The sequence below is a fragment of the Motacilla alba genome, chromosome 2 (genome assembly GCF_015832195.1).
Source record: "Motacilla alba alba isolate MOTALB_02 chromosome 2, Motacilla_alba_V1.0_pri, whole genome shotgun sequence".
Classification (NCBI taxonomy): domain Eukaryota; kingdom Metazoa; phylum Chordata; class Aves; order Passeriformes; family Motacillidae; genus Motacilla; species Motacilla alba.
In genome coordinates, this window is record NC_052017.1 from 17,982,904 (window position 1) to 18,008,355 (window position 25,452).

At 37.8% G+C, this 25,452-nt stretch overlaps 1 protein-coding gene across 2 annotated transcripts in view; it reads right to left on the reverse strand.

The window, feature by feature from the left end:
* Positions 1 to 25,452, reverse strand: part of SPAG6 (sperm associated antigen 6) — a 33,046-nt gene continuing 7,594 nt past the window's right edge. For both annotated transcript variants that reach the window (XM_038129089.1, XM_038129088.1), the window contains 9 exons: positions 23,643 to 23,809; positions 19,963 to 20,146; positions 13,021 to 13,226; positions 11,979 to 12,152; positions 9,470 to 9,622; positions 6,946 to 7,137; positions 5,668 to 5,784; positions 2,780 to 2,925; positions 1 to 590 (listed from right to left, as the gene is read on the reverse strand). In XM_038129089.1, the coding sequence (XP_037985017.1) occupies positions 524 to 590; positions 2,780 to 2,925; positions 5,668 to 5,784; positions 6,946 to 7,137; positions 9,470 to 9,622; positions 11,979 to 12,152; positions 13,021 to 13,226; positions 19,963 to 20,146; positions 23,643 to 23,809 (1,406 nt within the window). In that variant the 3' untranslated portion in view covers positions 1 to 523. The remainder of the gene's footprint in view (positions 591 to 2,779; positions 2,926 to 5,667; positions 5,785 to 6,945; positions 7,138 to 9,469; positions 9,623 to 11,978; positions 12,153 to 13,020; positions 13,227 to 19,962; positions 20,147 to 23,642; positions 23,810 to 25,452) is intronic.

Consider the following 25,452-nt stretch of genomic DNA (forward strand, 5'->3'; position numbering starts at 1 on the left):
TTTGGAGGTGTAAAGTCACAACACTTTATTTCCTCAAAGGTAGCAGTAGGAGATATCTCAGTGCAGAAAGAATTCCATAATTAGAAAAAGCACAGGGGCCAGCTTTTTTCCCCTCATCAAGCATGGGAAGCTTTAAACAATATACAAAAGCAAAAGGAGAAAATGGTAATAGTACTGAGAGGGCTAAAATTTCAATGAGATAACAAACTTTTCTTGTGGAAGGAAAAGGAAATGACCGATTCTAAAAAAGCTCCTGTGATAAATCATCACCCCTGCATGAAATTCCATTCATGTATGTGGCAATATCTGGTAGTAATGTTAAAGTAAAACAAAAAGGAACAAAAACTTAGCAACAAACAAGTTTATAAAGAACAAAATACAGCTTGCTAGAATTGCTGAGCTTTTTCAGTAGTTCAAACAGTAGAAGGAGATTTGAGAATCAAGCAAGGCTTTCAACAGCTGTATTTGTATTACAGTCATAAAGGCATAAATGTGAAATGCAGCTCTAATAAAACACTGAAGTTTATAAAACTGGTTGGTAATTTTCCACCCTTTCCAGAAGTATCTCAGAATATCCAGGGGAATAATACCTGAAAGAGAAACATTTTGTTTTGTGTTAGACTACAAGGCATGTTCTGTGCAAAGTAATGAAATACTATGCATATTTCTACTGATCAGGAAAAAATCCCAGCATTAAACACTGGTCAAGGAGTTCCACAGTTACCCCCCTACAATGTTTTAACAACCTCCTTTTCAACTTACATTCTCATTTATACTTGGAAGTCAGAGTTTTTAAAATATATTTAGCTTCTTTCAGGGCATGTAGGTAAGTGGCTACATTTTAGATCGGTTCAGCTGCCATAAGCATTGTCTTTACTAAGAAATGTAGGTGCTGGCTTCTTTTAAAATCATGACCTTTAACAAAAAATAGCATGAGTTTACACAGAACTGTCAGCTGCAAATGACAATAGTTTGCTGCTGCTTGTCAGACACAAGCACACACCCTGAAACTCACATGAAGTCTACATCCATGAGAGGGACACTGCTTCTGGAAGAAAAAATTTGTCACAGTGACCTTCTCTGTCTAATGCCCTCAAGGATGGACACTGTCCAGGAGGTTTTCATTAGGGTAGGACTCTATAGTCCCATTACTGTCCTGCTGTCATTCAACTGGTTTTCCACAATGGACCAACTACATGCATCCAGTACGCAAGCATCAAAGCTGCATTTAGTTCTTGTTTTCCAAGTTAAGAGTATCTGAAATTTAATACTGTATTATTCTAAAAACATACATCTCAGTCTATTTCTAGTTTTGCAGGCATATGAATTGCCACCTCTGAGCCCTGAAAGCTTCAGCTATAAAGAGGAACACACTTCCATGTAATGTAGGCCTAAAATATACTCAAAAAAATCCTCAATGCTTTCCCTTGAAGGAAACTCTATTTACCTTGTTAATTTTCATTTTTCTGAATAATTTCTGCATAATTAAACTCATTTTAAAGCTCATATTAGTTCTGTAATTTGTAAAGCTAACTTTCCAATGCATTCCTGCATTCAGCCTGCAAACAGCCTAAAATAACAGGTCTCCAGGACAAACCCAGAGCTGGATTCTATCACAGCTGCTGTGCCTCAGGCAGCACAACCAACATCAGGCAGAAGCAGAGACAGGCAAGCAAGAGATGCTCAGAGGGGCCTTTTCCTTTATTACATCCCAGGCTGGATGAGTAACCTTTTTTCATTTACAGGGGGAAAAAACAGCTATAACAAAGAAACATTATTAATATCCAGAAAAGCATAAACAAATTCCTCTTTCCCTCTGAAGTACTAGCTGCAGAATAAAATTTCTTTATGACTTTCCTTTTACTCATTTGACAGCCACTGGTTTTCTTTGTAGACACAAACAGGGCTTCATTTTGTGAGACTTAGTTTCTAGCTACTATTAGCTGAAGAACTCCGCTGCTATAATTAAAATTGATGATGCAGATTTTCAGAGCCTGTAGAGGGAGTACATGAGTACAACATCCTTCTGATGTGTTGATGGAGTGAAGGACTGGTAAATGGATATCTAGAATCTAGGAGGGCATTTCTCTCATTATTACAATTTAGGACGGTGACATTTTGACTGTAAGCTATTTAATAGTGTTTCTGTATTCATTAAGGGCAAAGTTCAACTTGGTGCAGACAGCTGGTGTATGGTCCTTTTATATAACACTTAAGCCTTGTGATGAGGCTCAGGGAGGAAGGGCAGCTGTGGGCAGACCAACTGTGCAGGAGAGCCTCTGGACCCTCTGTACATCAGAGGAAGTTTCAAAGGAGCCTCTGAATACTCTAGCTCAGACACACTATTATGAAAGTCAAGGATGCAACCAAAGATTCACCAATACCTATATTTTTGGAGCCTAAATAATCCACAAATAAGTTACCAAAATAAATTTCCCACAGACATTCATAAATGAGTGGCTGTACTGAAGACTCAGAGTCCATCTGGGCAGTGCAGGACTGACTTTTCGTCACACTTTCCTGCAAGAGCCTAATTATTTGGGCTTTGTTGACAGACAAAGAAATTTGATTACAAATACAAAAAGAGAAAGCATAATGTATGTGTCCAGAGGTTGTGTTACCGCTGGGGCAATTAACCAAATGTTACACTTTGGTTTTATTAAAACCAAAATTCACATAGGAGTTAAATTACTATTTGAAATCCTTCCTTTGTGCTGTTCCTGTGAAAAACATCTAACAATGTTACAAGTAGGAATTCTTTAAATTTCATTTTCCCTACCTTACTATTTCCTCTGGATAGCAATTGTTAATAGTGTTGATAAATTCCTGAAGAAGTGACCCAGGTTCTGCTTTTATTTCTTGAACCTTTTTAAGTCCACCAGTTGTCACAAAGAGACGCCGTGCTTTACTGTCATGTGGTAACACCTACACACAGAATAGTACATGAAAAAAATTCTTTTGAATCAATCTGTATGCTACTAGGCTCAAATATTGCTTATTTATTTTTAATTCAGAGGACAGATAAAATTGAAAATCAGAGAAACAGAATCTGTAATGACTACTGTATTATAACACCCAGCTGTATAGGGAAAAAACCCCAGAAACCAGCCCTTTATGATTACAACATAATTTATCATGTACTTTAATACATAACATATATGAAATAATGAATTTAATATTTATCCTTACATAAATAATATTTCTTGAATTATTCCTACAGAGACAGTATGACTGTGGAGAATAAATATATAATCAAAACAGAACACTAACATGGAATAACAACAGCATCTGTTCCACTTAAACCAAGTTATTCAGGTCTTTTATGTCAATTCCCACAGTTTAATTGTAGAGCTGAATTTTATATCATTATAATGATCTAGTATAGATTAGTGCATGAAAACAATACTGAGAATTGTTGCAAGTGAACAATACAGCCTCAAAGCATTACATGCTACTATTAAATTCCTAGATATTAAAATCCTTTAACACACTGTGTAGCCATGGAAGCCTTTTACAAACACACACACAAAGCAAAAACGTGAAGTTTCTGCAGCCAAAGGGGATGAGAAGCAGAAATGATCAGACAATAACATTCTGTGCTCCCTGAGTGATGCCAATACGCAGCTCTGTCCAGAGGACGGCAGCGAGGGAGGGAGGGAGGAATGAAGGGAGGGAGGTGGGGGCTGGGCCAGGCAAGGGAGAATGACAGCATGTAGTCCATAGGCCCAAAGGGCTGCAATATTATTAAAAAAAAAAAAAATAGAAAGAAAAAGACAGAAAGATAATGCAAGATGTCAGCTGCATCTACAGCAAAACCAGATGCGTTTAAAACCAACTCTGAGAGTTACAGATTATGAGGGCAAAAACATTTTGTAAGCTTCCACACTGGTCAGACATTAAGCCATAAATTTGACTGTATTTCAGTGTAAAACAAGAGCCTCAAATGAGGAAGGGAATGCCTAAAAGGATGAAGAAAAATAACAAAATTTCTTCCATGCATACAGGCAAACAACCTTCATTTCTGTGTTTCCTCTAGGCTGTACAAAATCAACAGACAGGTAAAGAAAAAGCAGGAGAGCACAAAGACTTCTCTCTATTCTATGCTCCACAGAAGTGTCAGGAACAACTGTGATTTTTTCGTTGTGGGAACTGAACAGACGTCTGTTTTCACATATCTCCCACAACAAGAACTGCCAAGGAGGAACTAGCAAGGAGACAGGATATGGCCCTTTCCCTGCCTTCCTCCTCCACACTGTGACTTCCAGGCTGGATAAGGCAGCAGAAAACTCTCTGGGAAGGGGCCCTAAACAGAGAGAGCACCTCTGAGACACAGTCTCTTCCCTCAGTCCAACCTGAGACACCACAGAACTGCACAAACTCTGAAAACACTAATGCTAAAATGCACAGTCCAGCATGAAAAACAAATAGCGCCCCATTTTGAAGCACAGCTTGGAAATAAGACTTTTACTGTGCCATAAATAAGCCCACAGAAGTAACAGACCACAGCTCTAAGAATAGGAAATTCCCAAGCTATGGTATAGGAGAGAAAAATGCTTCTAGCTTCTACTACAGAGAATTTAAAATTAAGAGTACACTTCAGAAGAGCCAATACCAGACAAGTGTAGTTTAATAATGTATAGGCAAAGGAGAAAATTGAAACAAAACAAAATATGAAGGGCACAAATCCATTTCAATAGCAAGCAATGTTCAAATATACACTGGATAACCAATTGCTATGCACTTGGCTCATTAATAGTTCCAGTCAGAACAGAGAAGCAAAAGGGACTGGATTCGGTGCAAATCTCCAGTCTTTGAACAGCCTTAGCAAGAAGACAGGAGAAATGAAACTGTGGCAACGTAATCAGGAATCTGCACGACCAAGAGCAGTGCTTCCAGATCTGTCATAATCAGAATTGAGTATCAAGAGTGTTTTACTTGGCCATTTCCAGAAAGAACATCTCACCAACAGAGCTTGGTATGCCCTGCTAACAGGTTACACTGCAGAGTATTGCAGTATTTATTGCACAGAAATAAAACATAGTCAATAGTTGAACAGATTCCCAACATGAGCTGAACATGACAAGCACTGCAAGTCTCCCAGTTAGTTAGCAATTACTAACAAATTTTAAATATTTTCAGTAATTGTATCACTTTTACATGCCGCATTCAAATTAACAATGTATTTAACAACTAACTTTCAAAATTTTGAGAGGGAGGAGAAAAAGATTTGGAATTTTTACACTTATTTAAAACTGAAAATTAATCAGGATAAAAGGAGTGAAGCCATTATGTTACTGAAAAATATCTGACTTAAGTCACTGCTGTACAGACAGCTTGTAGTTTATCTAAAACAGATGTGACTGGGATTTATGTGATACATTGGCTCAGCGAAAATATTTGCACGTGAGTTAATATTCCACTTAATCTCAAGAGGCAAGGAAGAAAAAAACACCTTGCTTATAAGAAACTGTTTTCCCAGTCTTAGGATGAATTATGGCAGATTCCAAATGAAACAGTATCCAGCTGTATAAAACAAAAGAACAGGATCCAAACTGCTTTGGAAGGGGATGCTTGAGGATCCTGAGAAAACAATGACACCTTTAGAGTGCCTAAATGGGAAACAATTAGCAATTAACATATTACTCACCAAGAAGAGCCTTTTCTTACCTTACTAAACTGCCCAATAACATGCTTTATAATACTGGGAGGGGCCTCATGAAGCAGTGGTTCAAGTGCTGGAAGATATGTGCATTTCTGAAGAATGTTCTTTAAGGCTTTCTTAGTCTATTGAAATGCAAAATAAACTTTCTGTAGTAAGATATCAATGAAAACAACAAGAATTCATATATATCACTGAAGTCTGATCAAAAAAGCAAATTGATCAGAATTTTCAATCAGCAATTTCTGAATAGAAACTATGATATCTATCAGGTCACTTAATGAAGAATCAATTCTCTACTTAGATTTATTAAACCTCAAAACCTACAGTGCATCATATTATTATTATTATGTTATCCACAGTCGAAGTAATGGCAATTTTCCTTTGACTATAATGAAAGCTGGAGTAGACCCTTTAGGGTAAATTGAAGTACTCTAATATAATAAGAAAGTTAAATCAAAACATATTTTAAAAGATTGTATTTTAGAAGTGGCTTACTAGGAGAGGCTGCTGGTCTGGGGTAGCAAAGTGCAGTACGGTCCAGGCAGGGGGAAAAAGAGAGTGAAACAATTGTGCATTGGTGCATATTTCTGAAAACAAACTCAATGTTGACTGATACAAGCAGAAGCAACCTTCTTGGCCAGGATCACAGGTATAGCTAATTTGGCTTCAATATTTTTGGGACTACTGGAAATTATTACATAAAATGTACTTTACATGGAATGCAGTATTTTAGTGGAACATACAGAAGCACAGCGCAACATGGGAGATCATATCCTGTCCTATTACACTCTTACTGTTGCTCAGAAATACACTTTACTAAACTGCAACTCTACTGGCTCCCACACAAGGAAAGGCCCTAAATATGGGCAGTTGTGTGTTTTAAAGAGCAGAGCCTGGATTAGCTGTTACAGTTTTATTATAACAATAAAAATGTAGGCAAAATTATTACAAGGACTGTAATATTTTCTACAAGAGCTTATACTTGCAAAAAAGAAGTGGATAATTAGAAATGAGTCACAAGAAATTACAGCAATATGAGTCTATGCAACTCTGATCTAAACTGGGAAAAAATTAGGGATTAGACTGCGGTGGCTGTAGCATATCATTTGGTATACACCATATGCACCACAGCCAGTCCCCTAATAAGTGACACAGCCTCCAGCCACTGCACCCAGGAAAGCTGTGACTTAGTGAGCATCAATAAAAACACATAGAGGTTTAAGCACTTAAACCCTTTGATTACAATTAATATACCATACTGCAAATACTACAAATCTACTTGCTTTCGTTTTAAGATCTTCTGAGCTGCGTGTGTCCATAAAGATATCGAGCAGTGTGGGCAGCACGTTTGCTACTGCAACATGACGTGCATGCTCAGTAGTGTGTCTTCCAATCTGTCCCAAGGCCCAAGCAGCTGCTGCCTTAATATGATCTTCATGTTCTTCTACCAAGCAGAGACACAGTGGTGGTATTCCCTGTAGCATAATCAAAAGCACAACCTTTACAAATGTAGACCAGGGAATGACAATGCGAAACAGATACAGATAGTTAGAAAATGTTTCTCTATTTACATTCTTCTAAAGAAAGCTGTAAGAGAATGCATGCTAGTGGTGTCATATTTTTACAGCATTATGACTGGCAACAACTTTTAACAAATATTAATAAATATGGTTAAAAAGAAACAGGTTCAACGTTTTAAGTCAGAGAGCAGTTTGAACAAACATGCAAATTTAAGGTATAAAAAGAATACGCAACACAATTCAGGCTGTACTGAGTAAAGGTGGCAGTTTTTCTCAGACTGAAAAGAATTTGAGTGCTTATGATTCTATAAAATCAGTTTAAGACCAGAAGGGCTCAATCACTGAGTCTTTCTTTTTTTACTTTCCACAGCACTATATTTCAACTTATCAACCTCTTCTTGAGTCCAGTGGTTCGTGTTTGACTCACCCAATCACTTCAAGAAAGCCTTCAACTTTTGATTTGCAGACATCAAGAGGTGGAGATCTCACATCCAGCTGTTACTAAAGTTGTTCTGGTTCAGGGTCTTTATACTTTCTCCACAACTACTTAGCAGGTGGTAATTTATGCCAAAACACTCCAACAGGAAACATTTCATGCTACTTTAGGTAAGGCAAGGCTACTAAACCTCTATCCAAAAAAACCTTTTTCTCCATCCCATGAATCCTTTACTCTTTTCTGCACAGTTTTCTGCTTTTTTGTTTTGGTTTTTTTCCCCAATATACTTTTCAAATAAGACAGTAGAACTATATATATTACTAAAATAAATAGATTAACTTCTCTTTTCCAATAATGCTTCATCTTGTACTCTTTCATACCACAAAGGACTACATTGTGGGGGGTTTTGCCACTGCCTTATAGCAGAAGACCACAATGAAGTGTTTGCCCAGTATGATCCCAAAAATCATTGCTCAAAATTCATCCTTTCCAGGTTAGAGTACCATGGAATGGAACTATCACTTTACATCATAACATCATCAGTGTTTAACTGCATAAGGTTATGCCACAGTGCATTTCTTTCAAATGGTTCCAGTTTACCAAGCCCCATCCTCAGCACTATGTACCACTCCACAAGCTTAATTTCCCCAAAGCAGGTTGTTGGTTTTTTTTAATGGGTTTTGGTTTTATTGACGTTTATTATTATTTCTTTTGTAGATCATTCATTAACACATTTAAGTTCATCAAAGTTTGCCCAGATCCCTACAACAGCTCTCACAGCAGCTCCATTCAGTTATGATAGGAACCATTATTATTCTTCAAAAATCTAACTTAGGGGCTTCCTCCAGAACTTGATCCTGGTTCCATCCCACTTAATTTCAAGTACGCAAAAGCAGAAGCGTATTTGCTCTAGGCATCACTAAAAGTGGAAAGAGAGACACATCCAGAGAAGAAGAGCCTCTAGAGATGGCAAGAAAAAAGCATCTATTTCTTTAGTTTTAAAATACAGAAGAGCATTTTTTTGATCACTCCTACTTTCCCTGCATACTATATTATGTTGTAGCAACTTCCATTTTTCAACTTGCATTTCTACTAGAAGACATTTCTGTTCCTTTATTTATATTGTTTTGTTGCTCCACTCACAAATACGTTTTAAGCGACTGACAGAGTGAAAATGGGTCAAAAATGTTAGTGAAATTATTTCCTTCCTTCTGTCATTAGTCAGCATTATTCACATCCGACTGCTAAGCCAGGCACTAATTTCACCAATTGCAAACATTGCAAATTCTCCCTCTTCTATATCATTGCCCAGCAGAATTGATTTAAACCTGAAAATGTATAACTTTACTCATTTGAAATGTCACTTGCACAACTGAATCAAGCACATTCCATAAGAAACCGAGGTCTTTTCAAGTCTGAAGATGGTTGTTGCAAGATACTCCAGCAGCACTGGCAGAGCCAAGCTTGTACAATGAAGAACACACCTTTAAACACAGCTGTTCCAAAGGAGCTTTCAATGCAGCCACAAATACACATTTTAAGAGGAAGCAGACTACAGAAATTCAGTGACTTATTTTCTGTACCCATGCAATTGCAACACAGAAAAATCACACACTGTAATACCAACTAATCCACAATGTTCTGTAAAAGGTTCAATGCCATAAAGACACCCTTTTACCAGGCTGCCACAGAATTTCAGTCATAGAAAGCAGCAATACAAGGAGAAAGTGCATTCATCGAGAGCAAGTATATAATACTGTCACAAAATACATTCTCTGCCTATGTTAATTTGTATCTGTACCAAAGAACACTGCTGAAGAACTACAGGAAGACAACAAAGTGATAGCTAACCTTGGAGACAATCACTGCCATTGACAGGTTCTCCGAATGAGCCGCCACATAACCGAGTGTCATGATGCCAGGCAGCCTGACAGTCCCCCTGGAGCTGCCAATACAATCAATCACAGCAGCAATTCCACCTGAATTTACTATAAGCTGTGAAAGCTGAAAAGATAAACAGAAGAGATTAGATACTCTGAAGTATCAACAGGCATAAACAACCATATCAGAGAAGCCTTTTAATGTATCGCTCCTGTTTTACAAAATAAAGCTGGAATAAGAGTGATGTATCATACAGACTATTGGGAACTAAGCACAGCATTTTCAGGAATGAGGCTGATTTGCTGCTGTGTTTTTGACTGACTTCACTGCAAGGAAATCAGGGTTCTGAATCCTTGATGCTGTATAGCATAGAATGACATATTCTCAACTCCATCATCACACACCAGAGAAATGTGCAAATGACAGCCTATCACAGGACTGATCTTGAAGATGCACCTAATGAGCCAGATACTGTTTCATCCTAGTGGCCCCTCATTCCCAAACTAACATCCTGTGTTCTGTGCAGTGACAGAGGCAAAGGCCCATTCCTCCTCTCACCTGCATTCTAAATTACCTCTGTGGCATAAAATCCTTTGTGGATCCTCACGTCGAGGCTTGAAGCCAAGGACAACTATTCTGGATGTGCAAAACTGACTCGGGCTGCACCATTCTGCCATGCCAGCATGCTCTGAGGGAAGTGTCCAGGGAGCACACTTGATGGGTAATGGAGTCTGCCCCAGAATGCCAAATGACATAGCCTTGCTGATAAATAATAATCAAGCAATGCAACATTGGTTTCTACCAAAAGCAAACTTGCCACATCACTTGAGGGACAGCAGTAGAATATGTATGATATCAATAATGCACAGAAATCAAAATTATTTCTTCTTATTAATATTTTCTTCCATGTTTTTAGGTATATTCTATTCTCCCTACAGATTCCAAAGCAAAAGGAATGTGTTCTTAAAAGTCAAAATTAAATGAACAAAACTGAGGCACATGAATTCCCAATCCAGTTGATTTCTATAAATATGAAATCCACCTTTGTCTTAGAGCCTTTAAAAGGGGATTGTTTTCTTCATGAAACAGCCAGATGAAATTTTCAGTTAGTACCTAGGAAAATCTGTTCACATGATTGTGAATTACAGCCAGTGGCAACCAGGTGCTATGTCTGGACACAGCCACGTGCACCTGGATGTGCAGAGCTCCTGCCGTGTCCCTCAGCCCTCGCTCTGAGCCCCTCTACTGCTGACCTTCACATGAATTTCACTGCATCTGCAGCTAGAGAGTTGAGATCTAAAAGCCGTGAGTCTCAAATGACACAACCAAGTCCTCTAGAAATATCATTTGCCAGCCTGTCTCCCCTGCAACATGCACTGCTTGAATAGAGTTCCCCGAGCTGGACAGTCATCTCTGTCACTCCAAGTCAAACACAGGTTGTGACTTCCCATTGGGAGTCACCAAGATGCCTCCCAGAGCTCCTTTGGAGAGCTGCTGGCATGGCCAGTTCCTCTTGCATAGAGGATCTGGTGCCAGAAGCTCTTCTGGCTTTACCTGCAATCCTGAGTTTGGTCTCTGGCTTCTGACTCTAGGGCCCCTTTTGATAATGATAATTTCTTTACTTTTTTGAGGAAGTGAAGTTGCATTGCCCATGAGGTACAGAGAGAAAGCAGGAAATGTGCCAAGACTGTAAATTTTTATCACCAGCCCAAAGACTGGCAGGCTGAAGAAACTGCACAACATTCATGTTTAAACCCTTCTCAGTTGTTAAGTTAGCATCATGATTTTGAAATTACTATGCTCAGCATTAGCATGTTCCACAAATACATGGCTTATATTTCATTCCAAAGTCATATTTAGAGCCTTTTAATTATCTCTGTGGTCTGGCAGATTACCATAGTTATAATTATATGGTTTTCCTATTTATTTTGTATTGACTTTGCCAAACATCCCCACTTTCCTATGGGCAAAAACATTGTAAATGCTCAAACTCAAATTACAAACTCAAGTTACCATCAGGTTAATAATAAATAAGAGAATTTTTGACCTTTGCTGTCATTGGAAAAATAATTAAAATGTGATCCCAGCACCCCTGAAGATTTTTTAAAAGACACACACCATCTATTATTGTTAAAGGATGATCTTGCAATTTATTAGCAGGTATCATGACTTCTGTGAGGCTTTTCTCATAATATTTTAATATCTAGGACTGACAGTACTGTCAGCCAAGAACTCCCTCTCTGTGCTGATATCTCATAGAATGAAGTAGCTAGGTATACATTTTATGATTCCCAGTTTCCTAACCCAATTCATATTCAATACACATCTCATAATATCAGCATTTCCATATTTTCCAATGAACATGCCAAACAGCCATTTGCCCTCCCTTTCGAAAAGCAAATGACAGAATAATCCTGTATTTTATTTAAAGTGTAAAATCTAATGATATGACCTTGTATTTGCATTTTCAAGGTTTTACCTCAGGCGTATGCTTTGCTATCTCTCTAATTAAAGTTGCACCATTTTTCTTGACATATTCATCTGAGTCCTTCAGGCATGTGAGCACAACTGGGAAAATTTCTGCTTCAACCACCAACTCTGCAAGATCCACTGAATGCTTTGCTATTTGGCTTAGAGCTGACAGCACCTGACGCTAGTAAATAAAAATTGTTATAAAATCAATAGTATACAAACATCCCACAACACACACTCCCCCTGCACACAAAAATCTATTGCATCAAGGAAAACAAAGCAGGACAGGGAAAACAATTACAGCTATTTTACAATTCACTGAGTCAATTCACGCACAAATATAATGGCACAGAACATTCGCTGGTTCCTGAATAAAGTTTCTCTTTCGTTTTATCCCATTCAAGCTTGTATGTATTAAATAAATAAATAAATAAATAAATAAATAAATATATATATATATACACCATTTAAAACTGTAATTTAAAATTTACTAAAATCAATAGAAAGTATTTTTATTTACATAAATTGGATCTGTCAGATCTTATATTAAGAAATTTTTACATTGTTTTCTATTTGGTAGAGTAAGACAGAAAATTTATAATAAAAACCATTTTTTTTGTCAATTAAACACTCGTGATTGAACCTGTGACAACAGCTATTCACATCAGATAGTACATTCTAAAATACAATAAGTTCACTATTAACTGGCTTATCGTATAATCTTTAGTATGCAAAACCTTTTTTGTAACTGAAATGTGCAAATCTTACCTATTAAAAGTATCTGTTGCATTCTTCATATACTATATATTTCTTAAAAAACCCCATACTTCTCGCTTTAAAGATTAGTTTAGCTGTTCCTCACAGAGCTGCAGTTTATATTCAGTAGCTAAATTTGTAAATATGTGCAGAACTCTTTGTCACTAGCTACAGAGTTACATTTTGTTAACACCCAAACCAAGAGCTTCTAAATAAATATGCACATCCGTGTCTTTGATTCAATCTCAAGTAATGCCTGGTATAATGGAGATAAAAAAAAAAATTAAATGTACCTTCAGTTTAGCATCAGGGTTCGGGATCATCTGAGCTAAGTGAGCGATAGCTTCTGCATCCACTACTGCCTGTGCTAACTCTGGAGAATGCTTTGAAATATCACTGAGAGTTGAAGCAGCAATCCTTTTCAAAGCAATTTCTGGCTCCTGGATACAGAGCACTAAAAGAGGAACAGCGCCTGCATCCACCACAGCTTGTGACAGTTCTGTAGGTCCAAGGAAAGTAATTAAGTGAGTATGGGTGACTGACCCTTGTGCAAGCCATTTTTCACCCTGACAGATACAGCAAAGGAAAAAGGGGAGGGTGTAGTTCACTGTCTCGACATCTGCATTTCAAATCAGCCCTCCTGGTTTCATAAACCGTGTGGACCAATCCACAACTGAAAAGAATGCAGGTCAATAGATGGACCCCCATTTACATGCACACATTTGAGGTAGATTAGGCTGAAATGGTTTGTTATTCTGTTTTCTTTTTCTTTTTTTAAAGTAAGCAGATGTCAGCTGTTTAAACGCTGGCTATTCTGCACTGATCAATAGGAAAGCATTTTATGCATGGCTAACAACAACACAGAAAGCCAAAGTACCAAAATTTTATCAACCGGCTAATTAGAGAGCATTTTACCCTCTTTAAACGATAAGCAGATAGTAGCATAGATCAAATGCCAAAAACAAAAATACAAAAAACATACATAAAAGATTTATCTTTTATATAAGATTGCAAAAATGGAACTTGGTGATCAAAACTAGTCTTTGCTACCGTACATGGGATGAGACAGAATTTATACTTTAATGACAAGAAAACATTATCATACACAATTAGACAAATGAGAAATATCATCAGTGATATTGTGTGTCTGAGATTAGCACAATATCCTTAACTAACTGCACCTTAAACAAAAAAAAAAAAAAAAAATCCAAGCATGTGATTAGCTGACATGGACAAAAATTACACTATTAGAAATTCATTAGCTCTCTCTGTGTATGCAGCATTAATCACAGTCCTAAAATGAGAATTACTGGGTATCAGAAGCAAAATTTATATTATAACCAAGCTGTGCTATTTTAAAATAGTGTTGAAAAAGTGGTAAAAACCATAGGGGATTCAATAATCTATTAGGTTCTTCATTCAGTTTTGCTACACCTTATTATGCATATCCATTATTATCTTTAACATTTATCTTGACTTACAGTACCATGGCAACATATGGCTGTTGTATTTCAAGACTCTAACTTAGCTTTTGATTTATAGTCCATCCATAAAGAGATTTTCATACCAAGAAAAATACAGCATACTTCATTAAATATACATAGACTAATACAGTTTTTCATGAAATCTGTACGTCATGTCATCATTATGTTGTTAATATCCAAATAATGTTCCAGACCAGATTTGTTTTCAATTAGTGAGTTATAGCCACACACTGTAATACATGTGATAAGTCAAATATTTACACTGTATGTTATTTCAAGATACAATATTTTAAAGAAAACATTAATATTACATCAAAAACTTAAATAATGCAATAATTTTTAAAATAATACAATACCCTGAAATTAGTTTAGTTGGCTAGAGCATAGTGCTAATAATGGCAAAGTTGTAGTTTCAACCCCTGTACAGGCCATTTACTTAAGAGTTGGGCTTGATGATCCTTGTGGGTCCTTTCCAATTCAGAACATTCTGTGAATCTGTAAAATTAACTCCACAAAGTTCATTTTCCAAATAAACGTTTGACTGAAAATGTAGTGCATGCATCCTCAAAATGCACAAATCATAAGATTTCAACAAACTCAAATGCTGTATCTTCAGTTTTAAAAATCTGAAGTGAAATATACCTGAAATGTATGTAAAAACAAATCTGAAAAGGAGCTGATCAATATAAGTGGTATAAGTTACAGTCAGCTTTTCATGGAAAAAGCCATGCCCAGTTTCTTCAGATCATGTTTTGCTGCTGTACACTGACCAAGTGGAATTCAAGGTGATCTACTGACCCACAGCCCAGATTAACCCCTCCAACTGTGCCTCAGAACTTCAGACCAACCAGCTCCACCACCCACAGTCTGCCTGGAAATGCTAAAATCAAGAATCTGATGTCAAGAGGGACATGGCGCTACAAGAATGGGCTTCTTTGATGTCTTAGGAGCTAAAACCATGAAGTTCAGGCAGGGAGAGAAAGAGCAGTACTTGCAGGTCACAGCTACACTCAGGTGTGCAAAAGTAACTGTAAAAGTTATTTCGAAAGAGCAAACTAAATCTGATTCAACTTAGACCAGCTCTTGCAGCTAGAAGTCTGATATCATTTAAATAGTGATGGTAACTGTTGGTCATGGGTAATTAAATGGTTTTTCTTCCAGTGGTGTTTATAAGGTTCATGGCTAATAACTTACCAGATGGAGGGCTGGACCATGTGTCAAGACAGACAAGTCGTAAATGGACTGTCAGAAAAACAGAAAAGCTGAGGCAGGGAAGAAAGGAAATACAGTGCTTCCCATCTTGTTTCCCTGCAAATTCAGCCCAAAATCACAATTCTAAGTATTAATGGTTCTATTATAAATTGTAATTCTTTTTTCCCCTCAAGAAAAGGCTCAATTAATCTTCCTACTTGTAGAACATCTTTAATGCAGATTATACACCAAAGGATTCATGAAACTTTGCCATCCATTTAGAAACACAGACAGAGGTGGGAAAAAATTTAGACTGAGAAGGAGTTAGAGGTGAAAACAAACTTGGCAATAAGAAATTTTTCAAACCAAATATTCACTCAGAAAAAATTAAAATAACTAAAACAGATTACAAAAATACTTTTCCAAATACTACGTCAAGGCTGTATTATAAGGGCAAAGACAAAACCCATAGCTGCAGAGGAGAAAGACAGCAGAGAAAAATCAAAGTATGAACCTAATTGAATTCCACAGAAGGTTATGAAAACCACAGGCTTGGAACTCATATTGGGGTACAACTCAAGGAACTTGTCCAGCCACATGATGATAAAGTTGAACTTCTCCCTATGTGAGTAAAAGTAGGAAATAGGACTCCATTTGTTCAGACACAAGAGAACTATGGCTCAAAACTCACCAAAAATTAATCACTTTCATCCAGATCTACATAAGGAAGATTTTAGCAAGTGGAGACACTGCAGACAAGACTCAAATGGATGTAGAAGGAAGACTAAAAAAGACAGATTTTGAAGTCTGAGATGCCACCAGTTCTAGTACAACTAGAAGCTGGACTAGAGTTGAGCTGGTTTGTCTCAGTACAAAAGTACCCATCAGGGATGAAGAAATTAGTTCAAAGTAGGTTGAAGACTTGTCATGAGTTTATGTGATCAGGAAGAGGGGAAAGCCAACAAAGTGGAGCCAAGATCCTACCTACATACCCACGGAAAACAATGGGAAGTCTTACAGGATTATTCTAAACTAGTTTAAGGTGCTAAAAGAAAAACTCTACTAATATTATCACATTGGCAATAATAGCATGGATTATAAAAACCAGATGAGGATAAAAAAGATGAAGGTGAGAAGGTGAATATCCAGGTTTTCCCCAGAGAAAGAAAATCAGCTCAATATTATATTGACAATATACAATATTCTATCCCCATAGTAGAGCAGCAGCAACATCCCTGGTTGGAAGGAAATGCAAGTTTCAGTTCAGACCAGGGCTCTCAAACAGACCTTGCTGTGGTAGCAGGTGCATCCACAGGAAACAACAGGTTTTGACCAAGACAACCACCAATACTGTATTTTTCTGAGGACTGTGTGATCATGTTATGGCCACACAGAAAGACTCTTAATTCCCACAAGCAGCCCAAAGGCTACACTTCAAAATCAGAGGTTTATGCAGGCCTCTACAACCACAGTGCTAAAGATTCCACTGGAACCAGAGGGAAAACCTTTCACCAGGAGGATGGAGCTTAGACTCAAATCACTGAAGAGCTGAGGAACAGGTTCTTGCAGCTGATGGTGCTTTGAGAAGGAAGCTGGACTAGAGATCTACCAAGGTCCCTTCCAAGCTGAGCGATGGTCCACTGTATGACAGAAAATGAGCAAAAATTCTGCTCTTAGCAATAAGCTTCAGTATCAACAGTGTTGTTTATTTTTGTTTTCCTACCAATTTACCATATACTGAAGCAGGTATGAGACAATGAATAAATTACACCTTTAATGAAGACAAAGAAAATGGAAAGCCAAATTATTTGCATACTTCAAAGAAAAGAATTTTGCATTTTAACTGAATATGGTGTAAGTAAAATGTTACAAAATATTTTTCATCGACCTGATGGTATCTATGGTGTTTGAAACACTTCACACTTATTTTTAAACCCAAACAGTAAAAATAATGAATGGCAAAATCACACCACATTGATTTGTACACTTTGGAGTAAGATCAGTATCTAAAATTCAGCTCAAAGGGAAAGAAAGAACAGAACTGCACTAGCACTTTCTAAATTTTGGAATCTGACCTGGCAAGATTTCTAACATCTTGAAACCTCATGAGACATTTGTCTTTACCTAAAATCTCACAGGCCTTCTGGAGACATCTGTTCCCAGAAGAACTGCATTTTAAGAGATTTTTGTATGAAGTCAGTATAGAACTTGCTAAGCAGAGAGTGTTTTCATTGTGGGGGGAAGCCTCAATTTCTCAAAATGGAAGTCTTTTCATGGGAACACACACTGCAGCTCTTAGTAGCTTTACTGGGTCATGGATGCAATTTCTGATTAAAAGCAGAGAGACCCTCACCATTGCAAACAGTTATCACTGAATGCCAGGAGGCTTTGACTGCACTCACAAAGACAGAGGTTCACATCCTGCCTTAAACAGATCAGGACTTCAATCCCAGAGACATGCCCTAATTACTGAACTTTTCTTACTGGGGCAAACAAATCTCCCTACCCCCCAATCTTTTCAGGAGAGAAAAGTAGTCTTGTTTCAATATTGTCCCAGTTCAAAACCGTAACAATTTTTGAAACTGAAAAACCTTCTGTGCATGGGGGGAGGCGTTTCACACCCAGGTCTATTTTTAAAGTTAAAACTGCATTATGTGTCCACAGACAGCCAGTGACGGTAAACCATAACCACCAAATTTTGTCAACAGGAGCATGTCAGTCTAATCCAGAGTTTCTTGAACAGTAAACACCAACTATTGATAAGAGAAAGTCTCTGTATCCCATTTCTCTATCTCTGGATCCCATCTCCAGCAATATCATGTTGCAAAGGCATGCTTGTAGCAGTGTAAGAAACATATGATGCACTGAGTGATCTTTTCTCAGTAGAACTCCTCTACTTTCCATAATCATTTTAGAGACATCCTGTGACTGTTATAGAGGCAGGTAAAGCCCCTAAATTTGCTGTAGCTGGGGAATTTTTTCAGGGGGTCTTTTTGTGGGCTTTTGTTGGCATCCAGGCTTCTTTTACTGATTTACATCTCGTGATCTGTCTATGTCCTGATGCTTGCAGCTTGGTAGCACTCACAATTTCAACCTAATTTCTGAGGACACTGTTCTTATTGTCATTGTAAATTGACATAAGGTATGCACCCATTCACCATCAGCAAATAAATTATTCATAACCATGGAATAAAAATTTGTACAAGGAATTTTTTGCCTTCAATACCCCCCACATCACCTAGATCTTTGCAGACAATGCTGTCAGAGAGTGAACTGGATCACCCTAAAGCTCCATCAGCATTCATGCAGTGAATAGCATGAAGGGCAATTGAAGTGAGTCAATATTGATTTAGTGACATAACAAAACTGCAGAAATGTTTATGTTAAGAGTAAGGCAGACACACACATACTACACACATTTATACAAATGAACGCTTTTGATATTTAAATAAATGTCTTTCAGATGGAAGGAACAAATATTTTCCATCAAGGGTGGAATTCAATCCTGATGACCAAATGATAAAAGATCATTACCAGAGAGGTGTCCCAATAATTAATTTGTTCCCCAGAAAATGCAGTCTGTTAGAAAGGTGCTAACAACTTTGGAGACTGTTCCAGTAAGCTAACCCACTAAGTGGGAAGGGGCAATCCCCCATGCCTTCTGCAGTCCAACATTCTATATTGAATAAAAAAAAAAAGAAAAACACTTTCAAAATCAGTCTATGCACGTTTTAGAGCCAAAACAAAATATAAAACCATGAGTTAATGTTATGATCCTATAATTAGTTTAACTTTGAACAATACAAACACTAACCATTTCTCCCACCCCTTCCAGCTAGCAGTTTCTTCCCTCATCACAGTTTAAACTTTTACCTGTACTATATAAATAGCTGGTAGAAGAGATATCAACCACATGGATCAGCATTGAAATAGGAACACGACACCACCAGTGAGTCATACAACTGCCTGTGAGACAGCACTGAACTGCTCAATATTGGATTCCTAGGATCTATTCCTGACTCACAGAGAGTACTGTGGTCCACTGGCTAATGATAACATAGTGCAATAAATTTGGCCTATTTATCCTGCAAAGACTACTGTAATGAATGAATGAAACTTGCTCCTCCCTAGGCTTCTCCATTCAACTATGTATATCAAAGAAGAACTAATGTCAAGCGAAAGAAAGCTGGTTCTGCAGTAACACCTACACAATACATAAAGATTCAGAAATCTGTTCATGAAGAGTAATAAAGCCGAGTGTTCTTTTCTGACCACAGGCCCAAAACATCTTCTCTTAAAGCACCTCTCATAACTGGGCACTGCTGGTGTCAGCTATGCCAGTTTCCCACAAAAAGGTACAGAATTGTTGGAATGGTACAGTTAAACTCTAAACAGATAAAACTAGGGTTTAACCCAAATTTAAAATGTTATCCCAAATTTAAAATTCTGTAACTGTAGAGAAGAAAAAGCATCTTGTTATATTTACCAAAATAACACAATTTATTATTATTATTATCACATGACATTAAGCTAAAAGATAACACACATGAAACTTGTTACCTGGATTGTGTCGGGCAATGTACCCTAATGCCCAAGATGCACCTTCTTTCACTCCAGGGTCAAAATCTTCCAAGCAAATCACCAGCATTTCCAGTGCTCCACACTGAACTATTGCCTGAGCTAGTTGTGGAGAATGTTTAGCAATTGCTCTTAGCACAAATGCAGCTGCTTTCTTGTAGTAACGCTAAACAAATCAGAAACAAACAAACAGACTTTCACTAACATTAAGAAGTTTGAAGCATAATATAGTACACACATGCCTAAACTAGACTTTTTTAGCCGCAGCAATATCTCATATAGACCCAAATCAGGGGCACTGGACATCACAAAAACAATGAACCTACAGTTCTTTGGGACAGCTCATGATATAAAATCTGTAGCAAGAGCATAAACAAACAGAAAAAAATGAGAGAGCTAAGAGGATATGGGGAAAAGATAGTAGTCTAGGTAAGTCTGATTGTTTAAGTGAGTAGTGAACAACAAGAGCTGCAAAAACAATAACTTATAACATATTTAACCAGATTACACAGGTTATGCAGGGCAGGCTCCTAAAATAATTCTACCCATATGTAACACTTGCAAGGTTTTCCACTTTCTAAAATAGATTCCCTCACAATATCTCTATGAGAAAACACCAGTTACATTTGCAAACAGGAAACTGAGACAGAGAGAATTAGATCCAATAAAAGAGTTTAGGATCTGAATTCTGAAATGCCTAAATACTGCCTAAAACCCACAGCTAGGATACTGAGAAACTATCCCACCAACACCCAATAGCGAATAATCCCAATTTTGACTGCAATTTTACTCCTGCCTGTGTCCAAAAAAAAACTCCCTTTGAACAGGACTAAGCACCTGGCCCTTTTGTCATAAGAGCACACAAAGTCCAAGCTCTTGTCTCAATTCTGCCCATCTCCCCCAGTGCTGAACCAAATAATGGTTTCAGTATGCATATATAATGCATGACACTGCACTCAGCACGGGGCTCCCATGTAAACTGCAGCAGTGATTTCTTCTAAAAGCACAGTTAAGTCTTCTCTCCAAAAGTCACATTTGAGTCTCCTCCTGCAGTTTTATACCCACCATCAGGATATGGAAGCTGAAGTTTCCCCTACTGCCTTACATTTTCAAAATCCAGAGCCCAGTTAAAGTACTCTGGCCAGAGAAAACCATGTTGTCAGAAAGACAGGTCGTGAAGGGCAAGATTCATGGGGACACAAGTAACCTGCTGCTATGTCTGTGTGCGTGGAGTATGCCCTCCAGCCTGGGCATTCACAGATGATCCCTATGGACAAGCTCTAGAGGGCTCTCTCTCCGTATGCCAGCTGCCTTTGATCTCATCCCAAGATGCTTGATCCTCCCCTGCTCTGCACAGGCAGTCTGGGCACTTTGCAGTGCTAGTCCGACTGTCAAGGCACCCAAAATTTAAACAACACAAAGCCCACATCCCTTCTGGATCAAGTCCAGAAAAACAAAGAACCACGTGAGTGCTTTTGTGCATCCTGTAAGGTACCCAAACACCTTCAAAAGCCTGATCTAAAGCACTAAGCATAGCAACAGAACAGTATCTGCAATAGCCCTCCAGGAAATAAAACCACCCAGGCCCACTCCCTAGCCCTAAAAGAAGGTGACACAGCGTAATACATCTGTCCACCTAAACTCCTCTTTCCTCAAAGCACAATGGCCTCATCTATGCTACTGGAAACTGTTCCTGCCTTGTGCTGTCCCTTAAACCATGTCCAAGCATTCTTGAGTAGTTTGATGGCTGGCATTGGCTAAAACCACATCAGAGAGCATGCTGCTGATTAACAAGCACAGTCATCTTTCAGTGCTCCAACACATGCCCCTACCTTCCTTAGTTTACCAGCACTGATATAATTCCTTTATGCCAAAAATCCAGTTTTCTAAGTTAAGGTCTACCAGGAGGACGTTAAACATCATTTACAAGCAAAGCATTAAACCTCATTTAGGGGGAACAGAAGTTAAGGGAAACAGTACAGACAAATGGTCCAATCCCAGACAATGTAAGTTACTGTAAGTTTTGCAGAACTCAATGGAGCCATATTTATTTACATAAGTCTGTACAAATATGGGTATGTTGTTTCTGCTAAGTAATTTTGCTCCTGGCAAAGCAAAACACTTCTTTGTTTTCATTATTCAAAACACATTCTTTAGAAACAAACTGTATTCACAGGCATAGCCAGAATATGCTGTAAAACAGAATTTTGCTCAGTTTAATTGACAAAACATTGATCTGGGATGTTACCCTGTGACTGTTCCCCATAAATCAGTAGAAACAGTGTGCATTGTGTGCTCAAAGAATCTCATCTTTAAATACAGATGTTGATACACTAAAAGTGAGCGGAATGGAAAAGGTTTCTTCGCCTGTGGGAAGTGACAAACTGTCTGCTTGCTAAACTCTGCATGAACTGGGTGAGTTTCCTCCTCTTGCCCTCAGTCACCAAGGCACAGCAGGCTTTTCATGACCTCACACAAGTCTTGCTGTTGCTTCACCTAAGTACTCTATCTCAGGGTACTTGAGCTAATTTAGTGAGTGTTTTAAGTTGTAGCAGGATACAGTTTCCAAACCAACAGTGGGTAGAGTTTTGTTCCACATATTCCCTCTAAAAATAGAAATAAAATAACCAAAATATATATTTAATATATAAATATATTTTAATATATAACCAATATATATATATTTATAAATTATAACCTTGTCTAATTAAAATCTTTACTTTCTTTTCATACTATATCAGTATCTTGCCATCAAAGTTTTTCTTTAGTGCTTTCTTTTTCAATTTTAATTGTATAGGCAATGATTCTATATGCACAAAAAATATGCAATGAGTACATTTACATCTTTGTTTTCCTCAAAGGATTGAAAATGAAAATATATGGTTTTCCAAATTATATTTCCATTGAAAACCTTCTTTTCAAAAATCAAAGCTGTAACATAAGTGTGGCTGTGATATAAGTGCACTTAACCCTTCAGCTGTCAGTTTCCAGCTGCTAGGAACCTTACTTGAAAGTGTTTATGCTAACCTAGGTTAGCATCATTCAAAAAATCAAAGCTGAAAGAGGCACAGAGCTTAAAGAAAAATCTGAGGAAGGGAGTGGAAGAGACCAACAGATTTATTTGCATTGCAATTGTGACTGTAATTTGTTTGGTTTTGACAAATATGAAGATGAAAACCTTTCTGTGTATTTTCCTGTGTCAGAGGTTTGTTATTTCTCACACTACAGATTTCCAAAGGCCTGCATTTGGAGGTACAAAGTATTTCATTACAGAAGTTCAGGGATTTTATATGTATTTTACACGTGACTGGTATTACAGACAAAACCTAGTCAATTATCACCACAGCCTCCCAACTGTCTCCTTTTTGAAAAGGAACCTTTTACAAAGCATCACTCAACATTTAAAAATGTTACAGTGCAATGAATGTATTTCCTACAGTGCATTAAACGGTAATACAATATTTTAAAGTCAAGCTTATTTGAAGTCAGACTTCGGCATACAGTACACAGTGATCTCTCAGGGGTTCAAACATACATGCTGCTCTGACTTCAATACATTTAATGTCCTATTAGAATAACAGCAGATGCTGATACAGAAAAATCTCCCTTTCCCTGTATTATAGTTTAAAAAAACATTACTTAAGAGAACAATCATGCCTTACATTCTCTTCAGGCAATGAACATATGAGCTGTGGAAGAATTCCTGCCTTCACGACTGCCTCTGCCAGCTCCACATCATGATCAGCAAGTCTGCCAAGAGCCAAGGCAGTGGTCTGTCGAATACTTGGGACGACATCCAGCAAAAGAGGTCTCAGCAAACACACTACACCTGAGTTGCAGTAGGAAGACAAAAGCCAATTTGGTAAGAAGAAGTTTTTCTAAACATTTGCCTTTACTCATAAAACCCCTACTAAATTACTCTTCCAGGTAAAAAGAGCATGTAGGAAATCCAGGTGTTCTGCTGAAATGAAGTTGGCACTTGGATAGCACTGCTGATGTATAGCAATGTTTCTGCCCACTTTTCATAGGAACAAAAAAATTCTGAAATCAAAAAAAAAGGCACATATAGAAATAAGTTGTATTCAAGTATCTATAAAATACATCTTAAAGTTTACACAAGAAATGAAGTTATATTCAAACATACATAAAATGCATCTGTTACCATGTGCACGGGCAACTCCATCTGGAGATCCTGGTGAGAAGGCATTGGCATGTCCCTCATTCATCATGCCAGTAGAAACTCTACATTGAATTACACCAAATTACATTTCATCTGTTGGAAGCAGTGACTGACTTGAAGATCAATATCCAAAATACATTACACTCCAGATAGAAGAGTTGTAGATTTTCTTATCATGTTATTATTTATGATGTGTTTTCACTGATGACTCCACAGTATATCAGCTAAGCATAAAAAATGTGAAAGCAGCAGCAAGGGAAACTATAAAAAGTTACAGACTGAATGACTGGATAACAAAATGGCAAGTGCAATGGAGCTCATGCAGGGAACCCAACTCCAACCTCACATATGCAGTGATGGACCCCAAACAGATTACTACCAACCAGGAGAAAAATCTCAATGTTAGAACAGACAGTTCCATAGAGATCCCAGCTCGCTCAGTAATAGAGGAGAAACTTTACCTGCAGAAGCATACAGAGTCCTCAGGAGTATGGAGAAAGGGGTAGAGGTTAAAGCAGGGGTCATCACTATCCTACATTTAATACCCTCCACTAAAGTAAAACTGAAAAAAGTTCAGTGAAAGGGAACAAGGATGATGAAAGATGACCAATCTGTATGTGGAAGCTCTTCCTGTTAAACTAGGACTCTTCAGTACGGATAGAAATGAGATCCAAATGGTTATATAAAGAATGTGACTCGTAAGGTCTAGGAAGGGAAAATTACTTGTATTGTGATCTCTAGAATGTGCTGTCCCTGTAGCAGCCAGCTCCATGAATTAACACTTTGGAGCTTTATACCTTAGCCAGAAAGCAGAGGTCTCTGAAGATGGAGATGTGTTACAACAGAACAACAAACACTCAGAGCTACAGGGGTCTTCATATCAGCTCTCTCAGTCCTTTCCACTGATTTTTTTTTTACAAATATAAAGATCTAGTTGAGCAACAGTGAAAGAAAGCAAGACTTGCCTTCTCAAGGGCTCCTATGGTTATTAGCACTGAACAAAGGCCTTTTGGTGCACAGTGCCACAACAGGGGATCACTGCCTAATGGCAAGCAACAAACAGCCAGGTGTTCACCAGGTACTCCATGACAAGGGAAAGCTGAGGACCTCAGAGCAAGGAATAGTCCAAAAGGATGCAGGCTATAGCAAGGTACACCTGTAGCATACTTCTGTCCCTAAAAATAACAAAACAGAAGTAGAGAAGCAGTAAAAGTCTCACTTTTATTTTACACCAAAACCAAATTGCTCCCAGCAAGAAGAAAATAGCTGAATCATCTATACATGGCTCTGAA